The sequence below is a fragment of the Paramormyrops kingsleyae genome, chromosome 3, assembly GCF_048594095.1.
Source record: "Paramormyrops kingsleyae isolate MSU_618 chromosome 3, PKINGS_0.4, whole genome shotgun sequence".
Taxonomy (NCBI): domain Eukaryota; kingdom Metazoa; phylum Chordata; class Actinopteri; order Osteoglossiformes; family Mormyridae; genus Paramormyrops; species Paramormyrops kingsleyae.
In genome coordinates, this window is record NC_132799.1 from 15,454,046 (window position 1) to 15,479,244 (window position 25,199).

Consider the following 25,199-nt stretch of genomic DNA (forward strand, 5'->3'; position numbering starts at 1 on the left):
GTACCCAATTTGACTCACTTAAAATATTTTTTTTTTCCAGTGACCATTAATTTGTATCCAAATGGAAGACTCTTTTTAGGTTATTTTTTCCTAATAATGACAGTTATATGTTTAACACATAGCATTTTATTCTCCAAGTTTCTGTCAGTTGGATGATGGCCCTGCTTTTGTCTGTTAATAACAAAGGCAGTCTGAAGGGGGAGACACTGAGCTCTTAGCAGCCAGACAGAAACCTGGTCCAAACCAAATTCACATAAGGCAGAATCGTCCCCATGAGAACCCTACCTGTAGATAACTCCATGTTGGTGGAGGAACATTAGGGCAGATGTGACCTCAGCTGCGTAGAAACGGGATCGTGCCTCGTCAAACTTGCGGGAGCGTTGAATCTGGAACATCAGATCTCCTCCATTCACGTACTCCATCACAAAGAAGAGTCGGTCCTGAGATAAGGGGGAAGTCGGTATGGAGTCACTGAGGACTTCAAGCATTTACTTACTTATTCACAGGTTTACATTGGCTTGCAGAAGTACTTAACCATATCTCCATTTCTACAATGACATATTTTAAAGTTTTAAACAGATTTTAAAAGTTGTGGCAGGAGTGCTGATGGAACTTCCACCAAAAAAAGTACCAAAAAATGACAGTGAGGAGATCACTTGCAGGGATAGAGAACAAAACATGAGGTGTGTGGATTGACAGTATTATTATTTCAATTCTCCTTTCAATGCTCTGACTGACCAGAGCAGGGACATTCTCATCAGCAAAATGTAGATGATCCTTTTGGGAAAAGCTGAAAGTAAGTGTACTGTCAAACTCCCCCCCCCCCCGCCACAGGTACTCCAACTTCAGTCCCATTACCAGGGGTAACAGAACACAATGCACCAATTTCTGTTCAACAGTGAATGATGGGTGAAACAAACTAAACTCTATAACTGTAATTCCTTGCATCTACCACGGAAGACAGACCATCTTAACTTCTAAATACAGTAAATTGGACTAGAACACCAATAAATATATGGAATGTTAGCATTTCACCCCAGTAGTCAGTACTCGCCCCTTTGGTAATGGCTGTAATTTTTTTTGGATGAACCTCCACCAAAAAATATTCTCTCTCATCTCTTAATAATAAAATTTCTCTCTCGGGTTGGTTAGAAATTGTTACTGGACATGATATTTCAAATCGTAGCACATATGTAACTGAAAGGTCTGCAAGATGATGTGTACATTGTGTTAATGCATACCCAGTAGCTATATGGATATTAAAAGTCCCCCTTTACAACGGAAATACAAACTGGCCCCGTCATCCCATTGTTTAAACGCTATAGCTGATCTGCAGTGAGTAATGCTCTGATCAACATTTCTCACTTTACTCAAAGTGGCCTCTTCACATCCTGGAAGGGCAAAAGTGACATATGTTGCTAGGAAAAAGTGAACCGTGAAGGCGAATTGGCAAACTGAATGTGAATGCAATTTATTTCAAAAGACGAAAAATGCTCTTCTGTATGAGTTTCCAGTCTAGCTAAGTCATACTGAGAGGTTGACTGAAGTGCACTGTTGTTTAATATAAGAATGACAATCGGTATATAGCTGTTGCATGGGAATATCTGTTCGACAGTAGAAAATCTGAAATGAGAAAACTGATATCAAATGTAGAAATGCCAACAGTCTGAAGGTTTGGGTCTTGGCCTAAATAATCCTCCTTTTTCTGGAAAACTTCATATGTTGGATATATGTTGTATTATTACAGGATCAGTGATGATGAGTTAACGCTAAGGAAGTCAAGTTAGACCTGTTTCTTCTTTCTTCTTAGGAGGAAAGACAATCTTGTCTTTTCCTTGTTTGAATTCATAAACAAGAGAAGTAGCCACAATCCACACTAGGTGCTTTCACGCCAAAGTTCCAGAACCTGGTCCCCGTTTACAAGTTCCTGGGTATCTGGACCAGGAACTTTTGTAGGTCTTGGCCAGTTCTGTGTGTCGCTTTCACACCGCACAACAGGAACTGGGGCCTTTATGCTAAACAAGCATGGGAGACGCAAAAAAAATTGTAGGTTAAACGTCACACGCAATTTCATACAAAACTTCACTGCCACAGCAAAACACTGGACAATGAGTCATTGTTTTAGTTACTGGGGGGATCAATTGTGATGAAAACTGGACACAGCACTGGCAAATATTACACAAAACTATATTGGGTAACGATCCAATTTTCCAATGCAGAAATATGGAGACAAGAAAAAATGCATTAATTGATGAAATAAATGTAATTGGGGTACAAAAATAACTCCACGTGTTCAATTTCTGCTCCGCTACATCTCTTTTTCTGCACTTCCACATAACTTCCATATTAGCGCCAGTGCTTGTGGTCAACCAATCAGCAAGATATCACCGTAATCACCTCCCCAGTAGTTTGTGTTCGAATAAAAAGTAGGTACTAAAAAAGGATTCTGGAACTGAAGAACTACAATCGGGCCAGGTTCCTGCAGTGTGAACACAGCAAGAATCTCTGGTTCCAGAAAAAATTTTTGGCAGTGTGAAAACACCTATTGACTCCAGATCACAATCAAATGATGGAAATGATTCAGTGCAGCCACCTTTACCAGTTAGGTCTTTCGTACACAAAACATTGTGCTTTTAAGAACATTGACCACACACTTATTTGGGAACAAAGAAATATGTTTCCTGTACTTCTAGGGCACAGAATAAAGGGGCAACACTGGCAGGGGAGATGTCTGTCACGGTTGACCCTGTGAATCATTGTGTTAAGTGTTTTTTTTCTTTTATTCCCTCTCACAGAAAAAGCACATCTTACATAAGAGTCCAGAAGTCCACCTCTACTTGCCCATTTTTTTCTGTGAAAGCGAATTTAAACAGGATGCTTAAATAGTTTGTTTAAACGTGCCCAGAATTACAGGGAGACCCACCCAATCAAACGCGAATAAACATTTCCTGCCTCTAATTAGAAATGTACAAATACTTGCCTTCCAGCCGAGAGTTGCAGAGCTGGTAAAGAAAGAGTTGTGATGGGCAGATAACGGTGAAGACCCAACAAGAACCGTGATTTTTGCATAATGGTCTGCATTTTTGAGTCAAATGCAATCCAGATTAAAAACACAGATTCAAAGCGCATACTTATGTCCACTACATAATCCTGTCTTTTCAACACTATTCCTTTTCTGATTTCTTCTAAAATTATTTCAATTTAAATGAAACTATTTAAACTTAAAGATGTTTATATTCACATAGAACCAAAAGCAAAGTTTCAGTGGAGTTCTGTTTGTAGCCTTGAAGGTTTATATATTAATTTATTTTAAAAGAGTTTTTACTCCAGGTCAGCAGACTCCTATCTGCCTTAAAAACAGCCAGCTTTGTGAGTTGATAGCAGCAGGAAATAATTATAATTTCAGTACAGAATGTATTGTGTGTGTGGCCCTGGACAACAGTCAGGAATGTTTATCCTGAAGCTCGGTACACCAAGCTGACTCTTACGTGTACCACATACAGATTGCAGAGCCCCGATCCCAAACTGGACCTGTCCTCAAAAGGGTCAGTGTCTCTCTCACACACACATATACAAACATCCAATTAGAGCTTGGATCATGCAGACTAAGATGTCATCCCTTTAGACATACGGCCGCCTGTGATGTGTACACATAAGGACCGGCATGCACGCAGACCTCACAAAGTCTAAGTACCCACATTAACACATCACTCTCCCTCCTCACACCCTTACTGCCTCACACATACAGTATTAGCAAAACCATACCAGTCTTCCACTCAAAAACACACATGGTCACCCACAATAATTATACAAATGCCAAGCCTAGTGACCGTTTTCTTTTTTATGACCTCCATGACTAATAACACTTGTAACAAGTGGCAGAAATACTTCTTTTTGGGTCTCTCAATTATATTTACCATCTTTTTCCCCCTCAAATTACCACAAATTGGAACTTAGCTGCATAACAGAAGTGTTGCATTTCACAGTATCTGCATGGAGAAGGTCAGCTGGCGCTGTTTGAGCACCTCCTGTGGAGCGAACAGGTATGTGCAGTTTGGCAGCTGCTAGCGGATGGAAAAGTACCACCCCATCAGTTACCAGCCCTCTCACCATGAGACTCGAACCATGCAAAAACCCTCAAAACGGACTAGATGCAACTGAAATGAAATGGAGAAAATGGCCTCAAGAAATGAAATGAAAAAAATGGAGCTGTTATTTCGATGTGTAATTCCGGGTTATGCTTCTCGTACTTTTGGATAACCCCTGAGAGCCTGTATAAATAAAACCCATGGAAGTAAAGCAAAGTGTAGGCCTTTGGATACAGGATACAATGAGAAATTGCTGGATGTGGTTGGTTGCCATCACAACAATGCAAGGCGCTGCTTCAGAGCGTTGCCTGTCAGTGCATGTTTTTTAGAGACCCGCATTAAGAGGGAGCGGGTGAATTTTAAGGTTTTTAAAAGGTAAAGAACAAGCAGCCTCTTAATGGATTACCTTTAACGAAGGTAATCCAACTAATGACTTAAAATTGACTAACTGCACTGCATTAGAGTCACTGAAATGCTGCAATTTGTTCAGCTCGAATGCAAGGTAGATGGCCTCTTTAATTAAATATGAAACTACCTTGTTTTCAGAACATGTTGTACTTGTCTTTTTGTTTATACGGAAGAGGCATTCATTTGCAGAAGACACTCAAACCAGGCACTGGTTAAGTGTGCGCCATGGGTAACCAGTAACTACCTTATTTTCCATGTAATACACATATGCAAGTTCACTGGACACTTCTACTGCCTAGAATCACAAGCCAGAATGAGTCCGTGTGGAAACAAAGCTGTGTTAAATCTGCAATTGTTCCGCGGGCCGTTTTCTCATTGTACAAGATGAGACGGGCGTCGATGAGGAAACGCTTGTTTAGTCTCAGGGTAACTTATATAAGATGTTACGCAAGGGACAGAAATAGCTCCATTTTGGTTGGGAGGACAGGGTGTGTGGAGATGGTGAGGTGCAAGTGCAGGAGGTTCTCGGACCACCCATACGTATTCCACCTCACATGCATGGGACGCAAGCATGTACCAGCACACGCAAACAACATACACATACTAATGTACACATGCATTCAGTAGCTTCTCAGTCACATATATCATTTATTGCCATTCATAAAAATTAGAGGTAGATTAACACACTGAAGCCAGACGACAAAACATGACCAGAGTACATTCATCTCGGAAAATGACTGTCGTTTATCTTATAAGGCAAAGAGTACACATTTCAGTTTAAAAAAAAACACCCAATAAAATGTGTCAGTTTCATAAATGTTCAGTTCATTCTAAGTATATGTCTGTGTCTCTGGTGAATCACAAAAATATCGGAGAAGAGTTTCAGGTCACAACTTCTTCATGTCTTGAAAACAAGCTGCTGTTTACCTGCGCTCTCTCTTTTTTTGTGAATTGTCAGCAGCTCAACGTTTGCCTGTTGAAAAGATGTATTTATGTAGCACGGCCTAGTCAGCCATGATTAATGATTAATCACCACCCTGTTCCTCCTCGTCACCCTGTTGTAATGCCAAATGTGCAGTGGAAGCAGGTAGGTCTTTAGATGTTTGTCCTGTGTATTTGGATTGCACTTAAGAAGAATCAGGACGACTTGTATAGACACAGAGGAAGTAATCTGAAGAGAACAAGGACTTGGAAGTTGACATTTTCTTAGTGTGGGTTTTTCACTCGACCCATCACTGATATGCCCATCCAGGAGAAGGTAGCATTGCAACAGAGCTGCACCTTTTCTTCACCCCCCCCGATCCTCATTTGGCCTGCTTAGTGCTCATTAGCAGCCTGAGAAGGACTGACCTTTAATCAATGGTAACCAAACATGCTGTGTTTCCTGGAATAACCATGAGAGAAGGGGTGCAAACTTCTATCAAACTTCCAGTCCTATGAGCAAAAAAAGTTTGTCCTTAGACGTTCCAAACATTAAAAAAAATAAGCAAAAATGTTCCCAGCAAAGAAAACCTTATTCATTACGGCATTACTTGCTTATTTTGGCTGCGAAAGAAACAAATACAAGTACTGACAAAAAGCATCACTTCCTTAAATTCATTATTCAAAGTTGTGTCCAAAACTTTTTTTTTTTTTTTGGCTATGAGTCACTATAGACTTGTGTATTAATTGCATTTTTATAAATGTTACAGCAACAAGGCATACCCTGCAACTTCAACTGGGTGTAAGCCCTGAAATATTCCTCTTAGTCCATAGTTCTGGGACAGAATCCAGCGATCTAATCCTATCTGTCTCACACATAGAATACAGCATTTGTCGTCCATGAAGTAGAACTAGCTATGTCAGAAATATTTTGTAACGGTATGACTCATTTGAATATTTTTCTCCTTATGAGTCTTAACGAAAGCGCAGAATGTATCCTTATATTTTGCGAGAAATTAAATGATGCAAAATGCAATGCTGTTAGAATAAAGTAGACATGGATGATTTTGGTGTGAGACGTTCCTGCATGGACATACACTATGTAAGGGTTGATGCACAACAACCTGTGCATTATACGTTTTTAAACGCTCAGCTGCGGAGACAAAGAACCACCCGACTCTATGAGGCGGAGTCCCTCGCGGAGTGCGTTTACAATCGTATAATGCGTGGCTTGGAGCACATTAACCTCTTTATACCACAGTCACCACACATTTGTCTTACATGTTCCTACCTGAAGACATTATTTTCATGTTTACAAATGGAAAATGTGTTTATAAGTAGAAGTACTATTTAGACTCAGGTGGTACAGCATACCACGTTATTTCCTTTCAACGAAACTGTATTTTGGAGGATCTGAAATTAGTGTTGTTTTTTAAAGTACCTTCGAAATAAGGCATACTGAGGTGTACTGTCTGAACATATGAAAAATTAGATATCACCCAAGCCTACTTTGGTTATATAAGACCCAAGCCATTGTCTTTAATGCAAAAATAGTCCATTGCTAGCACTATAAGTCAGTGGTTAGTTAGAAATTGCCTGCTTCTTAGTCCAAAAGTTAGTCTGTATAAATGTGTAAGCCAAATGTGTAGTAACCATGGTATAAGCGGTACTACAAGCGCATTACATCACTTAATCATTTTGGAATTTAATCACTGTGCACATGTCCTGGTCCTCAGCCAGAAGTTATCTGTAGCAATTATTAGTTTTTCCATTAAGTTTCCATTAAGTAACATTAGTTAGAATTATAGACTACAATTACACATTGTTTTACTACTGTGATTCACCTGGCCAGCACTATATGTCAACACTCTTAAGATTCAAGAATTTGACAGTGTCATGGTATACATGACTATAATAGGGTATACCGTGGTATTTTGGATATTCTCTAGCATTTTAAAATCTTGGACATAAAATTCACAATAAATTGCACTCCTGCCCACTTGGTTTTATCGGCAAGAATTAAGAATTCCGGAATAGTGTTGCTTTTGCAAATATTATAAACCACAGTCAGGAAGGCTTGACGATACGAAAAAATAGATGCTCCCTTTGGCCAGCTGGCACATTGCGGGTGGGGTTTCCTGCCGTTTAGGTTGGGTATTGATGCTGGGTGATCAGTTTGTGTGCTACTTTACAACCTGATGGATGGCACCCTATGATGGTGCCAATTTGAAAGTCACCTCTATCTAAACTCTTCTGTACAACCACCCAGGCTACTGCCATTTTTTTGTTTGCTACAAAAAATAGACAGCAGGTATAAGCCTGAAAAAACAAGGGAGAAAATAGGATTCATTGTTTTCACAATAATAAGTTATTCAAACCCTGGGAAGAAATAACATACCATTATGTTGGCAAACTTGTCTCATAGATCTGCTCTTCTGCAGGGTTCAGTATATCAGGTTCATGCGCACTGAGAAGTGCATTGTGGGTATCAGTACCTCAAGCTGCTCCCCCAAACTTATGTAAGCATAAGTGCTATTACAGATTTCTTTCTCGTACACGGGGGTGGAAAGTGATTTTTAAAAATACAATGGTCCTCAAGGGATGGCGTGGGTAGGACAAGGGCCCTAGGAAACCCCTTTCATGGACCAAGACCAAGACTTTGGAGGGGGGGGGGGGGGGGAGTTGAAACCAAATGGTAGACAGGAAATACCCCAAACTACTGAGGACATATTTATCAAGTGCATGCACTCTGCAAAAACCAACTAAAAAGCTTAGACGGCCCTTTCAAAGAACATTGGCAGATAGTAAGAAAAGAGAGCCTGATTGGATAGGCTGACTCTACCTTGCTTACCAGCGAGGTAAGAGAGCTGAGTCAGAACGTGAGGTAACGGTCAGGGCTGGATTAGGGGTATCGCAACCGGGACAGAGAATGGCAGGCAGCCTGGACCAAATACGGAAAGGAGAAGTCTTGGCCATTACGTCACATAGTCAAGCCAAAGCAAAAAAGTTACATTTGAGCCTCTTCAACATGCTCACTGCTCCAGTGTTTCATGTGTTCATGTGCCACGCTTTAATCATTTTAAACAAGACGGTACATGAAGGGGGGAAATGGTAAACTTCTTGATGAGCAAGTCTCTTTTATTTACGAAAAGTAAACTCAAGGAAGAAAGTAATTAGCTCAAAAATGTATCAGTGTATAGTCCGTGCCAAAACACTGGATGTCAGATGGGTCTGATTTATTCTTGTGGAAGTACACAGTGTGTTTGTCATGTAATTCATCTATCATTTATACAGGGAGAAAGAGGGTTGCCAAATTAACCCGATAGCCATTGCTAGGTGTGTTCTGGTGTGTGGTTGTGCTTATGTTACTCGTCTGCTCCTATTTGGGGTGGATGCACTATTGTTGCATACAGGTTCTGAGCGGTATCCGAGCCGCGGACAGAGACTAGTTACAGCACGGTTCCCGCTCGCTTTGGTTTTCCACTGCAGAAGGGTTGGTAAAGGCCTTGTCGGGATTGGAGATCGACAGTGACGTAAAACTGAAGAGACGCTTATTTACTGTTCACGTGGTGTGCATCATGATACTATGAGCAATTATTATATTATTATTATTATTATTATTATTATTATTATTATATTACTGGGTACTCATTTCTGCTAGAACTGTCTGTGAGAATCGCCATGTTATGTTAGCATCAATGTTCTATAATGCTTATTTTCAAGCTGGAGGTTGGAAATTTTCAAATTTTGAGTTATTGGGAATGCGTCAATACAATACATGTGCAATACAACTAATAATGAATAACATGAAGAATATATGCTTTTTTCCTTCAGATAATCCATGCATTTCAACAATCAGGTCACGCTGTCAACCCTGCCAGTAAGCAGGGCTGACGGCGCGGTTATGGCTCGGGTACAGCTCACGTACTGTACAATGGAAAACCTCCAGTTTGCGGTACGGCTCAGTTCCGGGTGGCAGTGGAAACACGCTACGTGTCCTTTGCTGGCAAAAGGAAGGTACATACAATTAAAAAGCCCAAATAATAGAGCAAACACAGAAAATAAACCAAAGAAAGGTCTCTTCCACTTAATTATGAAGCTCAGTTGAGAATTGTTTACACAGCATATACAGTTCTGCTACCTTTGTTAAGTATAAGCACAGGTAAATAAATATTTTTCGCATATCCCATCTATCTTGTTTATCAGGGACACATATACATTGATCCATCACCACTGGAGCAGTTTTTGGTCCTGCTCAAGTGGCCAACAGTGTTTTGAATCAAATGGAAGCAAAACCCTGACATGCGAGCACTGCTACAGGGGGAGGAGCAAATGCAAACCTGATCAGAGTGTTGCTATAGCCCAGAATAAATGAATCAGATAATGAACAAAAAACAATAAAATCATTATCCTGTGGAAACCAATGCTGGCTCATAACCAAACTGGAAAGTCAAAGGGTCAGTACTAGACCCCCACATTAAAGATGAAAGTTCTGCTGGGAATGCCCCATAATCCTGCCTCCTGTCCCTGCTTCCCATGCCTCCATAAGCTTCTTCATCTGCACTCAGGTGGACCAAGGCTACGGTATTAGCCAACATAAACACTGCTGCCCACACAACTAAAATCTGCAACAATAAGTCATTCTCTCAGCTGCTTGCATACAGGAAGAAGGAAAAAAAAGTATTTTAAGCAACAGAGGAGAAGATGACCTAAAGGCCTTGCAGGCCCCTTTGTTTGCCTTGTCTCCCCTGGAGCTGTCCTGCAGAGCTTCCTACTCAGGAGTTCCTGTGAAACAGTCCTGCCTGCCTTTCCCCTGATTTCTTCATCTTAGTAAACCTCACCTAAACCTGCTGTCCTGCCACGGCTTGACTGCACCCAACCCAATGTTACCCTCCTGTCAACCGGGAGGCAGGTGGGCGTATTTCAGACCTTACCTTGCTCCACTGAGAGTTCAATTGTCTCGGCACCCTAGCTACAGATTGCCGGCTCTGCTGTTCCTCCTCAGAACAAAGGCTCTTTTAGGTACCTTGTTAAGCTCTCATTTTTTTCTCCGCTCAGCGTTTTGCAAGAGCAAATGACATACATTAAAATCCATCATATACCAGCCTCATCCATTTATTCATTTCTCCATTGATAACTCTCTACTACTTCCCAGAACTGGAACTTGGAACCTTGGATCTTTTTAGCCCAGTTTTCCAGCTGTAAGTCAATAAGAGGTCCAAACAAGCCCAGAAACAGTTGTATAACAGTATTTACATTGCTGTGCAGTAATTAAGGTGATAAGAATATGGCAACGATCCTAAACCTGATTAAGGAAAGAACATTATGAAGAAACTTCAGTTTGAAGATTATACGCAAGTCTCAGAGCCCACGGTTATTTAACATTTATCCTAAGACACAGTATTTCATTTTCTTTCTGCCAGGTTTGGGCTACTGGTTCTATTTTCTGTGGGTTACGTATGTCTCTCTTGGAAAATGAAGAGATGCTTCAATGCATGAGGAACAAAGTGGGTGGGGCAGGACGAATAAGCAGGAAGCAAGCCAAGACTCAGAAACCGGCTTTGACATCTGCGTGTAAATTAGCCATCGAGGGCACTGGAAATGGAGCGAGAAAGACGGTGGCGTCGGCCTGCGGTCGGCTAGGGAGGACGCTAAGTATGAGGCTACAAAGAGCAGGAGGAGACCAAAAAAGAAGAGGCAGACAGAAAAAATGCAACAACCTTTCACCTAAATTTGAACCCTGATGAATCTCTATGCATAATCTTGCTGACATTGGAAGATCTCCGTAAAAGACACAAAGAATGAGGACTAGAGGGGTGTCACAAGAAAATGGTGCAGTTAACCATTGTCTAGCAATCTCTACCTGAGATTCTTCTTAAGATACTTCTTATGTAGCTCATACAGTGCAGTATTATGTATGGTACAATGTATGATTATGCAGAATGTAAAGTTCTAATTTGCGCAGTTATGTCTTCATGTGCATTAATGAGGTACATTGTTACATCTAAATGGAGCGTTCCCTATCTTACCATAGAACATTTACTAAAGATGCAGTACACATGATATTTACTAGCACATATATCAAGAGAAGATGAGTCCTGTGAAGAATAGTAATAAGGAAGCATACTACAACTAGGCGGGTGTTTAGGTCTCAATCAGAAGGTATAGTATGCAGTGGTAGAGTACATGGGAGAATTCAAACGCATTCAGCTTCCATCCACATGACTGGCAGAGGAACGAAACCAAACAGCATATGGTACATACATTGACTATGATGAGGATGGGGACCCTATTATGTAAGGTTTCTAACAATTGACTTTTTTTGGCAGGCATAGAACACAAGACACAGAAACAGCCAACTGCCTCTTCATTAAAGAGAGAGAGAGAGATGCAAATGGATTATATTGTCTACAGTGATCCTGAACCCAACAGATACACACCGATTAACTCTACTTTCTTATACTTCACCTTCCAACTTTCTGTAACTTTTGACCCTGAAGTCACCATTGTGTCACCTTTAAATCACTGACAGTACCACCCCAAACTACTAGTCCGACCCAAATTAAAAGCTCTTGTGCTTTCACAATTAGATACACGCAACTATTTCATGTGACTTCTTCCAAAACAAAGGTCGTCACCCTGATCGTTCAGACTGACTGACATTGAAAACGAATGGCGCTGAAAATGACTGATTTGCAAAGATACTACAGAAGAGAAGCAGAAATGTGTAGACACGAACAAAACCTCAATGTTCATTCTGTGCTCTACAGAAGATTTCTACAAAAACCATTGTTCCCATTCTCAATCCTGGAAATCACAGTACAATGTATATACATATATATCCCCTGAACTTGGTGTTGGTTCCACCTTCATAGTCCTCAATGGCAGACAGGATAGTAATGCTATTTGATGAAAATTAATGCTGATCAGATTCTAGTCAGGCATTTTTGCTATTGTGGTCATCTGACCTGAAACAGACAGTGAGACGTCATATAGCACGTTTTTACAAGATGTGGTTACATCTTACAGAGGCAGCTTGGAATACCAGTTGATGCCTTAGGCAACAAACATGTGCCTAAGTGCGTCAGGGTGTGGAAGGCATGCAGAAAATTACTTGGTGGGTGATTGACAACAGCTTAATGGCCTGATGGCAACATGATGAAGTGCAGGTCATGGTCATGTGACCTGTGGTTTGCCATTGTTCCATCAGTCATATAGACACATTTACAGACACCCTAAAACACCTCCAAAGGAGTCAGACAGACCCGTCTGCAGTTCATAATGAAACATAGACAGATACATGCACAGAAACAGCTGCTGTGCATTCCTGCACAAACACAGTCCCAAGCAAGGCTACGAATTACAATGTTTAGCAGCAATAAGGAAGACTGGTTTTCAGATGAACTTTAGATTTGCCATTGTGCAGCTTCCCTGAAGCTGTCACTGAAAGCTGAGGTTTGAATGTAAACGGCAAGGTAGCTGTCAGCAAAAATCCTTTTGGCGCCCAAACCAAGACGCAAAAAATGCAATATTAGAAACAACATAATTTAACAATTTAAATGCCTGCTTTGAAGAGCAGGAACAGTATGATATTTAAAGCCAGCTCACATTGCTTAGCATATACTGTTCGACATCCTAATTTCTCTATGGGAGAAGCGCAATGTTTTCAGTCCACCATGAGCTGCGTTTGCAGAATCTAGATAATTTCAAGTCGATTTTTATAACCTGAACGATACTCCACAGGCTTTAAGGATTTCATCCCCGGAGATGGGCATTCACAGAGGCACTGCAGTCTCAAATTGTGTTTCGACTGGTTACAAAGGAACCATGTTTGACCAGGTACACTCAGAGGTGTTGGATCCTGTTGTGAAAGCCACTATGTAAAAAAGGCATCTGTTTAAGTAGAATGTATCTTCATTTAGAAAAAAGTACAACTTTTCAATAGCTTCAATAGAACCATATTTAGGACTGTATATCTACCCGCCCCTTCTCTTTTCCCGCCCAATCACCCAGCTCCTCCACCGCCCGCTCCCCCTTCTGCATCTCCTCCCTTTAGCTACTGGGACACAATGTTCCTATCGTTGTTTGGGGAAACAGCAGAAAGAAATAAATAAATTAGGAGCTGAAGACGCCATCATTACAGCAGCTTCCAGACTAGCCTATGAAAATAAACAAGGGTGCCAGTATGTGGCTCTCTCTTCAGACGATGCCCACATCCTATCCTTAGCCCCCCCACCCCACCCCATCCCCCCCCCCTCCCCGCTCCACAACCCTGTCCCCTTCTGTCCCGTCAACTGATGCGTATCCCAAACTGTAACACTGCCCAATGGAACAAGAAGTGGAAATTGATATATAATCACACAGGCATCATAATGTATTTATATATTCATTTATGGAAGGCTTTCTCTCTTTCTGTCCAGTAGATTACCTAGATAAAAACAATCTGTTTTTCAACAACCAGATCTAAACGTCCAAATCTCAAAAAACATAAAGACTCACAAAATTTGATATTTTGTTGCTATATTGCCTACCTTTATGCGATATATATAAAAATTAAAATCCTGCAGTGACCTTTATTTATTGCACATGTTTTTTAGAATTAGCTTAAATGTGCAATGCGGGGGGGCCTATTTGTGCATTTATGTGGCACCTGGAAGATGACCGATGCTCTTTGGGACGTGGTCAGCAGGAGCGTGTTCTGCAGCGGCTTCAGCACTATTCGTGTGAGCTTAAAGAATCAGCTTATACTCTTGGCAAACATTAACCCTGCTCGGAAGTCTTTATTAAGTGCACGCTATTTTTAATTAAAATCCAGTTTTGTTCTGGGAGCTAAACTTTTTAGTTTACTGCTTTTGTTGTCTTAGTCATACTGTGTTGTCTTAAACAACCATTAGAAATGTTTTCAATACAATGTGATGTGAACTACAAATGAACAAACAAAACTTGAGGTTACTGATATGAATTACTAATATGGTACGACTTCTCCAAAGTACATCGAGGACCACTCTCAATCTCTGTCACTAGTGTGATGCAGGACCGCTGCAGGGAAAGCTCTGTTTTTCATGTGGTATTAGTCAAAAAGTTAAAAGAGTAAAATATACAACATCTGAAATATGTGTTTCCAGCACACAACTCTTGTGCGAGGTGAGAAAATTCGGTACAAGGTGAAGCCAAGGTAGATTCTCATGCCTACAACAAGAAAGCCTTACATTATTTGCATATGGTCCCAGTTAGTACCAAGTTATGAAAAACAAAACCAAAAATGGCTTGGCGACAGGCAAATCATTCTGTTTTAAGACCTTAATGCAGTACCTTCAATATCAAAGAGGCAGAGTGGCACAACGTTCCAGTGAGACTATTTCGCCATCTGCTGGTGCCTGATTGTAAATACACTTCAATGTGTCCCAGCTTCTCAGAGGTCTATGATAAATAATTACTTGGGGGAAAATGGATTGGATGAGATTAACAAGGACAAGTGGGAGTACCTTGGTTTGGAAGCAGCAGAAGAGTTGTGTCAGGTAGGGGTGTTTCCTCGCCAGAGCCAGAATCCGCTTCTCTGTCAGGGTGCAGTCAACATCATCGTCCTGTAGAATCACGTCCTTCTTCAGCACCTTGACGGCGTATACCTCGTCTGTACCTTTAAGCTCGGCCAGCATAACCTAGATTTTGGGGAAAGCATGAAGTTATCTTAAGTTCATCTTGATTCATCATACCACAAGCCTGTACTTCTACTCCAGGATATCAATCAGTGACCTAACAAGAAAACTACGCCATCTCACATTAAGGGCTCAGATCAGACTCCAGAGGGATAGGTGAGGCTGCTATGACATGGCCCCACGCCTTGGCTATGCCGGTATATACCCAGTGGAACTTTCTGAGACTCTCACAGCAGGGTGGGGGCCATTTCGGAATGCACTCATCAATTCCAGTCCAAATCAGGAAATGGAACTAGAGTTGGAATTTAAATTTTGCTGAAATTTGAATTAAATTCCAATTCTGTTCCCGGATAGTGTTTTTTCCCGGTCCAGCTCCAGTTCCTTTTCCTGATTTGGACTGGAATTGATGAGTGCATTCCGGAATGGTCCCAACCCTGTTTCACAGTATCCCATCTGACTGTGCCATTACAACCGAACAGGTTTAAATTCAGCTGGCAGTGTTGCTGTATTGTGACCAATGGACCATCAACGCTAAATTTACTGAGCTGCACCACTAAGGTGACACAAACCAAAATCTAACACATACCCTGAGCTCTGAGCACGAGTTCAACTAGAATGGAGGTGGTCGGGCTGGCCGATATGGACCAAAAACCTTATCTCGGTGCATTTAGGCAATACAGCGATACGTGACATGCATCCAAGCATTTTCTATGACGTGAGCTAAATGTTCAGTAATGTTACAAACACTTATTAAGACACAGTGTAGTCATAACGAAATGTAAATAGTGGGTTTGCTTCCCTGTTGTCCCCAAATATACAGCTACAACCATTGAGTATAGACAGTTTCTTTATTCCAAACAAAAGTCTCAAAATAACTTACAGTAGGCCCATATGTTGCATGGGTCAAATAAAACTGCTATGACATAACTGCAGTTCAGTCCACTGTGTAGATTCTTTTTTTCTAGATCTAGATCTAAGAATATCTAAGAAAAGATATTTGGCAAATGGGTCTAGAAACAGGAGCCTGACAATTATTAAAACTTCACCTGAGAAGTGGAAAGATCATGTGATGTGTGTTATTTTTTTATTCAAATGAAGCAAGTAACAATTATTCCTCAACTTTTTCCTCCATAAACTTGTCCACGAAACACTAAACTGAATGTTTTGGTTTACCTTTGAATTCTGGGGATTCTGTGCGATGTCACAATCAAAGCAGTTTTAAAACCAGGAAATAATATTAAAAGTTTCTGTAAAAAATATTTGCCGATACTATTTTAATGTACAACAAAAGTATATCAATGTAAAAGGTACTGTCTCATCCTATATCTTGTCTGAAAATGTATCGATATACCATAAAAATTTGATGTACCGCCCAGCCTTGGAGGTGGGCCAATCAGAGTGTGAGCAGAACAAATAGGGACAACAACCACTAATTCTGGGAGAATATTTCCAACCTTTCCAAAGCTGCCTTTTCCCAGGACTTTGATGAAGATAAAATCGTCCAGGTTCATCCTCTTCGCTTCTTTCACAATCTTGACTTCGCCATTCTCTCGGCCATCAGCCAGGGGTCCTGGCATGATTCCACCTGTTGATGAAGATGCTGGGGAGACTGGTTTGTGCTCCTCCCCACGGTGGTCAAATGACAGAGCCTTCCGTATATTTTCAAGTTCCTTGTTTTCTGCTGTAGTGAGAAAATGAAGGTAACAATGAAAATCGACGAAGACGTCCACAAATGAAGCATGTGCATATTGGCATGAGTATGTGTCGTACCCTGGTCACAGGGCGAAGTGGGGGCCGATTTGGAGCGATCTTCCTCAGATTGTGGGGTGTCTGGGATGGACGGCTGGGGTTCCTGGCCTGGAACCAACTGTGGAGGAAGACAACTTTGATTGTCATCCTCCTCATCATCAGTTTCAATATTAATGCCTATTAACAAACTTTACAGCTATAATGTTAACTGATTTTCATATTCACTCAGAACGTGTGTTAGAACAGTGGAGAAAGTGAGCCTTTCCTGCAATATACACTATCCATTATCTATGCTCATCGCTGTTGTGTTTGTGAACTTTCACAACATGATAATCACTACAAAATACCAACGTTCAGGTAACGCAGATTTTTACTGGGTATCAGCCTTACACACAGATTACATCGCTCTGCGGCTCTACGTGCATTACGATTAATCACCTGTCACATCAATGCGCAGATCCACGCTACGTAGCATCCATATCATAACGCAATGTAAAATTGTTCCTCAGTGAAAAGTATTAAGCATGACAGTCAAAATGGTTAGATCTGGGACACCTGAATTCAATGATTTGGAGGGGTGCCCCAATATTTTTGATAAGACCCAGATGGATAAAGCGGTATAGATAATGGACAGTGTGTATTGCCAGTATGTCAGTGTAAACATGCTCCTGAGCGCCACATTTCTGAATGAGTCGTTTCCCACTTACTCATTGTTACTGACAGATTGTTAGGTGCTTGTATTAAATTGGAACAATTTTACATTGCGTTATGAAATGGATGCTACATGTACGTAGCGTGGATCTGCGAATTGACGTGACAGGTGAAAACTTCGATCGCGTTGCGGAACCTGAAAATATTAACCTATTTCAAAGATATTTTGCACGTTTAATAACGGGGTCCAGTGACAACTTTTCTGCACTATTGGAAATTTTGATTTTTTCACCCCACCCTACTCTATACAGTATCCTCCCATATAGATTTTCAACTTCAAGTCTTAAAAAAAGCATTATAATCAGTCATAGTCTGAGCTAGACATACTTTACTGTAGGTTCAGCCTAATTGTGTGTCTGTGTAGGTGATGTTACACTTCATGATACCTGTAATGTCTCTGAACCCACAAAGGTAATAAATGGTTTTTAAAGTTTTAACTACTTTGTTTAACCTAAGGTAGCACAGAGGCATAGCTCCGGCTTGTTTGTGTGTATTAGGTCCATATTATATTGTGGGGACCAAATGTAATTAAAACCTATTATTTTGACATTGTGGGGACCATTTTTCAGCTCCCCATAAAGATCAATGAATGCAATCAAAAAACTTAAAATGCCAATTTTCTTTGGTTACTTATGGTTAAGCTTAGGGCTGGGTAGAGGTTAAGGTCGTCATGTTGGGATTAGAGTTTTCCCCATAGAAATTAATGAAAAGATATAATTACAAACCTGTGTGTGTGTGTGTGTGTTCATTCTCCCTGTGCTTGCAGGCTTCCTTATGTAGCCTAAAGACATGATTAGGTGAGTTGGTGGCTCTGACTTGCTCGTTGGTAAACTAGCATCCCATCTAGCTCTACATTCACTATAACTCTACTGTGTAAACCAGTGTTTCCCAATCGGACCCACAGACAGCCGATATTTTTGCTTCCGCTGGTGGGAAACTAGGAGGGAGCAAAAATGTGCACCAACTGTGGTTCCCCAAGGACTGGATTGTGAAACACTGGTGCAAATGACTGTAGGTCTGTTTAAATGGACGTTTTAACTAGGTTTGGGCAGTACATGATTTTTGTATTGCCATAACGTCCAAACATTATACTGCACTTAGTGGTATTTTGATAGTATTTTAAAAAGCAACGCTATTGCAGTGTTATGAAGACTTGTAAATTCAATTCACTGAGTGGGGGGGGGGTGAAGTCCCTATGATGTATTTCACCGAACAAAAATACCGAAATTCCCAAAATACCATCATCGTATTACTGCAATATCGCTCAAGCCTGGTCTTAACCTATATTATGTCTAGGGTGTCTTTGGTAGCATGTACAGTATGCTCCACATCACCTGGACTGACTCCGGCACCCTTCCATTAACAACTTGCCCCCTGCTCCTATGAATATGTCTGACATTAACTATTGGTTATTGCTTGGCCACCTGCCTTTTTCCTCCGTTGTGCACTGTTGGAGATCTTATCCGGGGTGACACCGAGGTCCGACAGCACTTTGGCAATTCCTCGGGCGTCCACCCCACAGTTGGGAGCCACGTTACTTTCACAGCGTCTATGTACATTCATCTTGCAGACTGGGAGAGAAATCACACAGGCGTGAGTATGTGTGAAACCTAGAACTGGAGGATCTGTTCAGTGTTATAGCAAGCTGAGCGTGGAATATGAAGTACAGTACAGACGCTCCCCGGGTTACGATGGTCTGTTACGATATTTTGACTTCACGGTGGCTAAATGATTTTCACTTTCAGTACATTATTCAATAAATTACATGAGATATTTAATACTTATATTTAATTCAGGGATATTTGCTGAATGGAGTCTTAACAGGACTGTCAACCCCGGTCTCAGGAATGCCCCAACTACATTAAACCCGTTCCCCCCATAGTCTTCTTACCTTTGCACTGCAGTCCTTGCCTAAGCAGGCCCCACAGCAGGGAACCACAGTGGTCACAGAAGGTGGGGACTTTATAGTTATGGATACTGAACTTGTGTGGCATGTTCACACTGAAGCGCTGGGACCCAACCTGTAAGGGGCGACAAAGATTTGCAGACACCTCTGATCAGTTTCCATTTTGAAACTGCTAACTGGCCAATGGGTGTTAGCTGGTTATTGCTGCACCTCAGAATTTCAGAAGAATATTCACCTCCTCCGGCATGTCTTCCTGCTTTTTCAGTCCGGCACACTTTGTGATGATGAGCTCGTGGCAGCGCTTGTGAACCACACATGTACACACTAAGCAAGTAAATGGAAAAAAGAGGGTCCATCCAAAAATTATATTATATATGTTCCCGTTACACAGGCAATTTTATACACAAACACACACTAATAAACAAGCATTACAGGCATTCAGCAAATTACAGGTTCTCGGGTGGCAGAAATGGATCATCTGAGTCGAAAACAGTCACAGCATAACACAAAAATACGTTGCTGGTTGATCCATGGTGACCTAAGTCTCATTACCTTGACATTGGTAGCCCTGCTTTCCAATGACGCCCCTGTAAAGGGAAGGACAGACTGCAAGTCAAAAATTGTACTTTCCCATATATTACTAGACATACAGTATATGTGCATATATATATAGGGTTACCATATTTAGGGAGATGAAAAAAAAGACTGATTATTAATGAGTTTTAATGTTCACCGACCAATCAGGTAGCACTTCTCTCATGAATATTAATGTTTGTATTCATTGGCCAATCAGGTAGTGCTTCGCTTCTGAATATTGATGAGTTTTCCCTAATCACCCTATAAAATGAAAATTTGCATCCCGGATGTACAGTAACCTTACAGTTAGTGTTTTACAATGTACACACAAGTGATGCAATATACATGAAGTCTTTTTCATTAAGAGTTACAAAAGGCTAAGCTAAAGTTTGTTACTCTTCAAGCAAACAACGGAATTCACTGTTCATACAAAAACAAAAAAGTGTCAAATTGCCAATGGTTTCCAGAAGTTGACATCACTTGTGAGCAGCGTGACACGTAGGGATGTGCATATCATTTAATTTTTAAAGTTAACGTGTGCACGAGCCTCGCAAATGCTGTTTGATGATGCCAAATAGCTGCTGTTTATTGAAAACTGGTGCCTATTCTTTCACTTGGTACTCCTGTGACACGAAGTCATACGAGTTACAGCACAAAACCCAGACAAACTGCCGATTTTTGCGAAACCGCCTGGATGCCCGGACAGGGACCCAAAAAGAGGACAAGTCCAGGGAAACCTGGGGAGGACGTGTCCGGGGAGACCAGGGGAGGACGTGTCCAGGGAGAACAGGGGAGAATGTGTCCGGAGACACCTGGGGAGGATGTGTCTGGGGAGACCGGGGGAGGATGTGTCTGGGGAGACCGGGGGAGAATGTGTCCGGAGACACCTGGGGAGGACGTGTCTGGGGAGACCAGGGGAGGACGTGTCCGGGGAGACCTGGGGAGGACGTGTCCGGGGAGACCAGGGGAGGACGTGTCCGGGGAGACCAGGGGAGGACGTGTCCGGGGAGACCGGGGAGACCTGGGGAGGACGTGTCCGGGGAGACCAGGGGAGGACGTGTCTGGGGGAAACCTAGGGAGGACATATCCGGGGAGACCAGGAGAGGACATATCCGGGGAGACCAGGGGAGGACATATCCGGGGAGACCAGGGGAGGACATATCCGGGGAGACCAGGGGAGGACGTGTCCGGGGAGACCGGGGGAGGACGTGTCAGGGGAGACCGGGGGATCACGTGTCCGGGGAGACCAGGGGAGGACGTGTCCGGGGGAAACCTAGGGAGGACGTGTCCGGGGAAACCTGGGGAGGACATATCCGGGGAGACCAGGGGAGGACGTGTCCGGGGAGACCAGGGGAGGACGTGTCCGGGGAGACCTGGGGAGGACGTGTCCGGGGAGACCTGGGGAGGACGTGTCCGGGGAGACCAGGGCAGGACGTGTCCGGGGGAAACCTAGGGAGGACGTGTCCGGGGGAAACCTAGGGAGGACGTGTCCGGGGAAACCTTGGGAGGACGTGTCCGAGGGAAACCTAGGGAGGACGTGTCCGGGGAAACCTGGGGAGGACATATCCGGGGAGACCAGGGGAGGACGTGTCCGGGGAGACCAGGGGAGGACGTGTCCGGGGAGACCAGGGGAGGACGTGTCTGGGGAGACCAGGGGAGGATGTGTCCGGGGAGACCTGGGGAGGACGTGTCCAGGGAAAACGCAAGGTAACCCTACTTATGAACCGTTTCTTAACCAAGGTTACTGTGCTGTTGGTAGAGATACTTCCTCTAGATAAACAACTGTGACAATCAACACTTGTCACTTTGTTTCAGTGGTTTATAAATTGAGTACTTTTCAAACAAGAAGTGCAAGTTAAACTCCCATTAGACAAAATAAGGACTCTGTTTTGGGGGTCCTTAGAATATGTTAAGCTGTATAAAGCCTGAATTGGCTTTACAAGGGACTTTAGAAGTTTTGGATGAGACAGATCTCTCACTATCTGTCATTTAAGGACCATCTGACTATAACCCACAGTGTGTCACAGTGAATCACAGGACCCCTGCTAGTGATAGGAGATAGCAGATTCGTACACTGGGTATAGAAGCACACTGCCTGAGTTTGGGGACAGTGAGTAATGAAGTGAGAAGAACAGTTTGCACTTCAAGCCTGCATTTTCAGAACTAGTTCAGTAGTCGGCTGTAACCAAAAAAGTAACCAGCTGACCATATGTATGATTGTATACGTGCAGACAAAACCACAAGCAGCCTGAAAGAATGAGAAAGGACAACAGCAGTGGGTAGAGATCTGTTTGTCACCCATTTCCCCTGGCTGGGATGCAGTGCCCCACAAGCCGTGTGACCACTGCGTCTGCACACACAGGAGGTCTCAAGCATGTTGCAGCAAATCGGCCAATCGTGCTCCATAAATGGCTGTTAACGTCTTGTCATCCTCAGCCTGGGGCTTTTACCAGTCTTCCCACAGAAGCAAAATCCTCTGTCTGCCCCTAAACCGTTTGTTTAAAACGTCATTCTGTAGCGAAGGCAGTGGCTTTGGCTGAAACCGCTCACAAGTGATACAGAGCACAGTATATTATGATGTGTGTAATCTGTGTAATGCTGTACACCAATAGCCCACCACAGCTTGCTTTTTATTGATTTAATAAGCATTTCCATCCAATAAAAAAAACTGCACAATCAATATTTCAAATAACAAGGCATAATGAACATTTAAATAAGTGGTAATAATTAGGTTCAGTTTTTGTTTGACTGGATTTGGGATTGTACTGGTTGCCGAAGGCCAGAAAGGATTTGCTAAATGTTATATGAAATCTCTTCCAATTTGAAGATACGAGAGCAGGAAGGTAAAACACGCTTACCAGATGAAGTCACGGCAATGAGAGCAGTAGGTGGGCTGCCGCAAGTAGGTGGCCATGAACTTGTGTCCGTTGACCTGGTGGACCCGCCGGCGGACCGCGCCCTGCCGTTTCCGTGGCCGCATGCGCTCCCTGAACACGCGTTCCTCATTTTCACCGGATGCTGAGGCTGCTGGGACATTTGGGGACAGACCGACAATGTCAGTATCATGTCGGCAATGCAATTTTGAGTACACAGAGAACCAGGATGGAGGAATTATGGACACAACAAACAGTTATGGACACTCACCTGTATGTTGCTTTGGACAAAAGCGGGTGCTAAATATGTTAAAAGTAAATGTACTAGGGATGGTAAGACTCACCGATTCGCATCAGTGCACCGGCATTAAAGTTCACAATGCACCGGATACAATTTGGGATGAACTCAGGATGCATCACTTGCATCAGTAAAATCTGATTTATTGATATATAATTATTAGTGAGGACCTTTGCCTTTATTATTTAGAAATGTAATCAATAACTTTTGACCAATAATTTTATATTTAGATTGATTCCCCCTTTCTAAACTGTTTCTGCAAGTGTACCATATTGAATTGCATAGCATCATATTCTTTTGCATCGCATTGTATCACGCTGCATCGCAATAGGGGTGAATCATATTGCATCACATTGGTAGTTGCTGCATATGTGTCTTTAATGTATTAAACTGGCGACAATGCCCTGGGATGTGTGTCACATCTGCCTCAGTGATGCACATCCCTAAGATGTACAATGAAGAGAAACCAGGAGATGCCTTTTGGCTCTTGACTGACAAAATTAGCCGTTGAATGAGTTCCTGCCTCGTATAACAGAAGATCGTTGTAAGAATAAAAAGTACTTGTCTAATCTTTGTCCTAGTTATCACCACAAGCATGAAGTCACCATAATGTCCATCGTCAGCTCCATGCAAAAACATGTTTGACAGCCACTAGATGGCAGTGCAGCTGCACTTGACTTCAAAAGAACCACCTCCCACTCCCCTAGCTTAGAGCGTTACACGTGTGGGGGCGAGGAAGAGGAATTTGAAATGGGGTTGCTTAATGTGAAGGCATGTCTGGTCAATGTTTACGTCACCTCTGCAAGTCACAGTTACTCGAGTTCTGCAGACAGCTTTAAGTGATCCTAACACAAACCCAAATCTAAAGATATACAGAAGTTTAGTAAAATCCTTAAACATATTTAAAATGTTGCCAAAAGCAGGCAACAATATGTAGACAGTGATGGTTGATGGGGCCTTGGACAGGATGCAGTCCGACTGTACGGATCGCACAGACTGCTGGAATTATTTCAATCACTGCTAAAAATCTAAACCCAAGACAGCTCACTAGAACGCTGCCCTTCTCTGTCCTTCCTTCATTCCTACAGCACTACTGTGTTAACCATCAGTCCAGTGCTTTGAGAATTTTTGTCCGATGAAGACCAGGATCCTTGTATTTCTTAGTCAAAGCCCTGTCAGACCAGCCTTTTTAGAAGACCGTCAGGAATATGGCTGGCACAAACAGGACAACACGCAAATACATCTCAGATAGACAAGATACTAGAAACATGTATAGCCTTCGTGATAATATTAAAAGAAGACTTTGCATGCAGCATGAGATCAGTTGACATGTCACATGACCACTGCCTTGCGCTCCCGCAGGTACCCAGAAGAGCCACTAGCAAAATCCTCCCTACGATTCAGTCTGCATGTGCAGTCACCGGAAATACACTGCCCGAGTGAACACTCTGCGGACCCCCTGTCAGGGGACCAGTATAGGAGTGATTACTGGTGAGAGTTTCCCCTGGAGGAGCCAGGAGCTGGGTATAGATTACACTGCAGCAGCCAGGCCTAATTAGCATGCTTTCCAGGCTGGAAGAGAAAAGCTGAGGGAAGGCAGGCAATAGGAAGACGAGCGAGATGGATGTGGACGAGACAGATGGACGGCCACGTCTGTCCAAGCTGTCTAGGGTCAGCAAAATAAAAAGATTCATATGCACAAATAAACAAACATTTACACCCACCCAAAAAGCATGCATACATATGCAACAAAGGAAAGCAGACACTTGCCCAGTTGCGCATAGCCAAATCCGTAATGCTAAATTTGAGTTTGGCAATTGTGGGTATTTTCTGATATGTCAAAGGGCCCAGCCATCTGCTCTGACACATGAGAGAGAACATCAGCCAAAAGGGTGGATTTCTCAGCACTCAGCCATACAGGAGCCACTGTGGAGGCGTCTTTCCAGCTGGACTCTACCATGTGTATGAACTACAACATGGGCCCAAGGGTGCCTGTGTTTGCCAGTTTGTGCA

At 42.5% G+C, this 25,199-nt stretch overlaps 1 protein-coding gene across 2 annotated transcripts in view; it reads right to left on the minus strand.

The window, feature by feature from the left end:
* LOC111839985 (protein kinase C epsilon type) overlaps positions 1-25,199 on the minus strand; it is an 86,662-nt gene that overhangs the window by 20,843 nt on the left and 40,620 nt on the right. The window contains exons 3-11 of one of the 2 annotated variants that reach the window (XM_023804352.2): positions 22,874-23,039; positions 19,992-20,026; positions 19,675-19,763; positions 19,425-19,554; positions 18,962-19,104; positions 16,844-16,940; positions 16,528-16,754; positions 14,903-15,076; positions 286-440 (exon numbers count right to left, since the gene is read on the minus strand). In XM_023804352.2, coding sequence (XP_023660120.1) covers positions 286-440; positions 14,903-15,076; positions 16,528-16,754; positions 16,844-16,940; positions 18,962-19,104; positions 19,425-19,554; positions 19,675-19,763; positions 19,992-20,026; positions 22,874-23,039 — 1,216 coding nt within the window. Of the gene's footprint in view, positions 1-285; positions 441-14,902; positions 15,077-16,527; positions 16,755-16,843; positions 16,941-18,961; positions 19,105-19,424; positions 19,555-19,674; positions 19,764-19,991; positions 20,027-22,873; positions 23,043-25,199 lie in introns of both variants that reach the window. The other variant, XM_023804351.2, reaches the window with a different exon arrangement.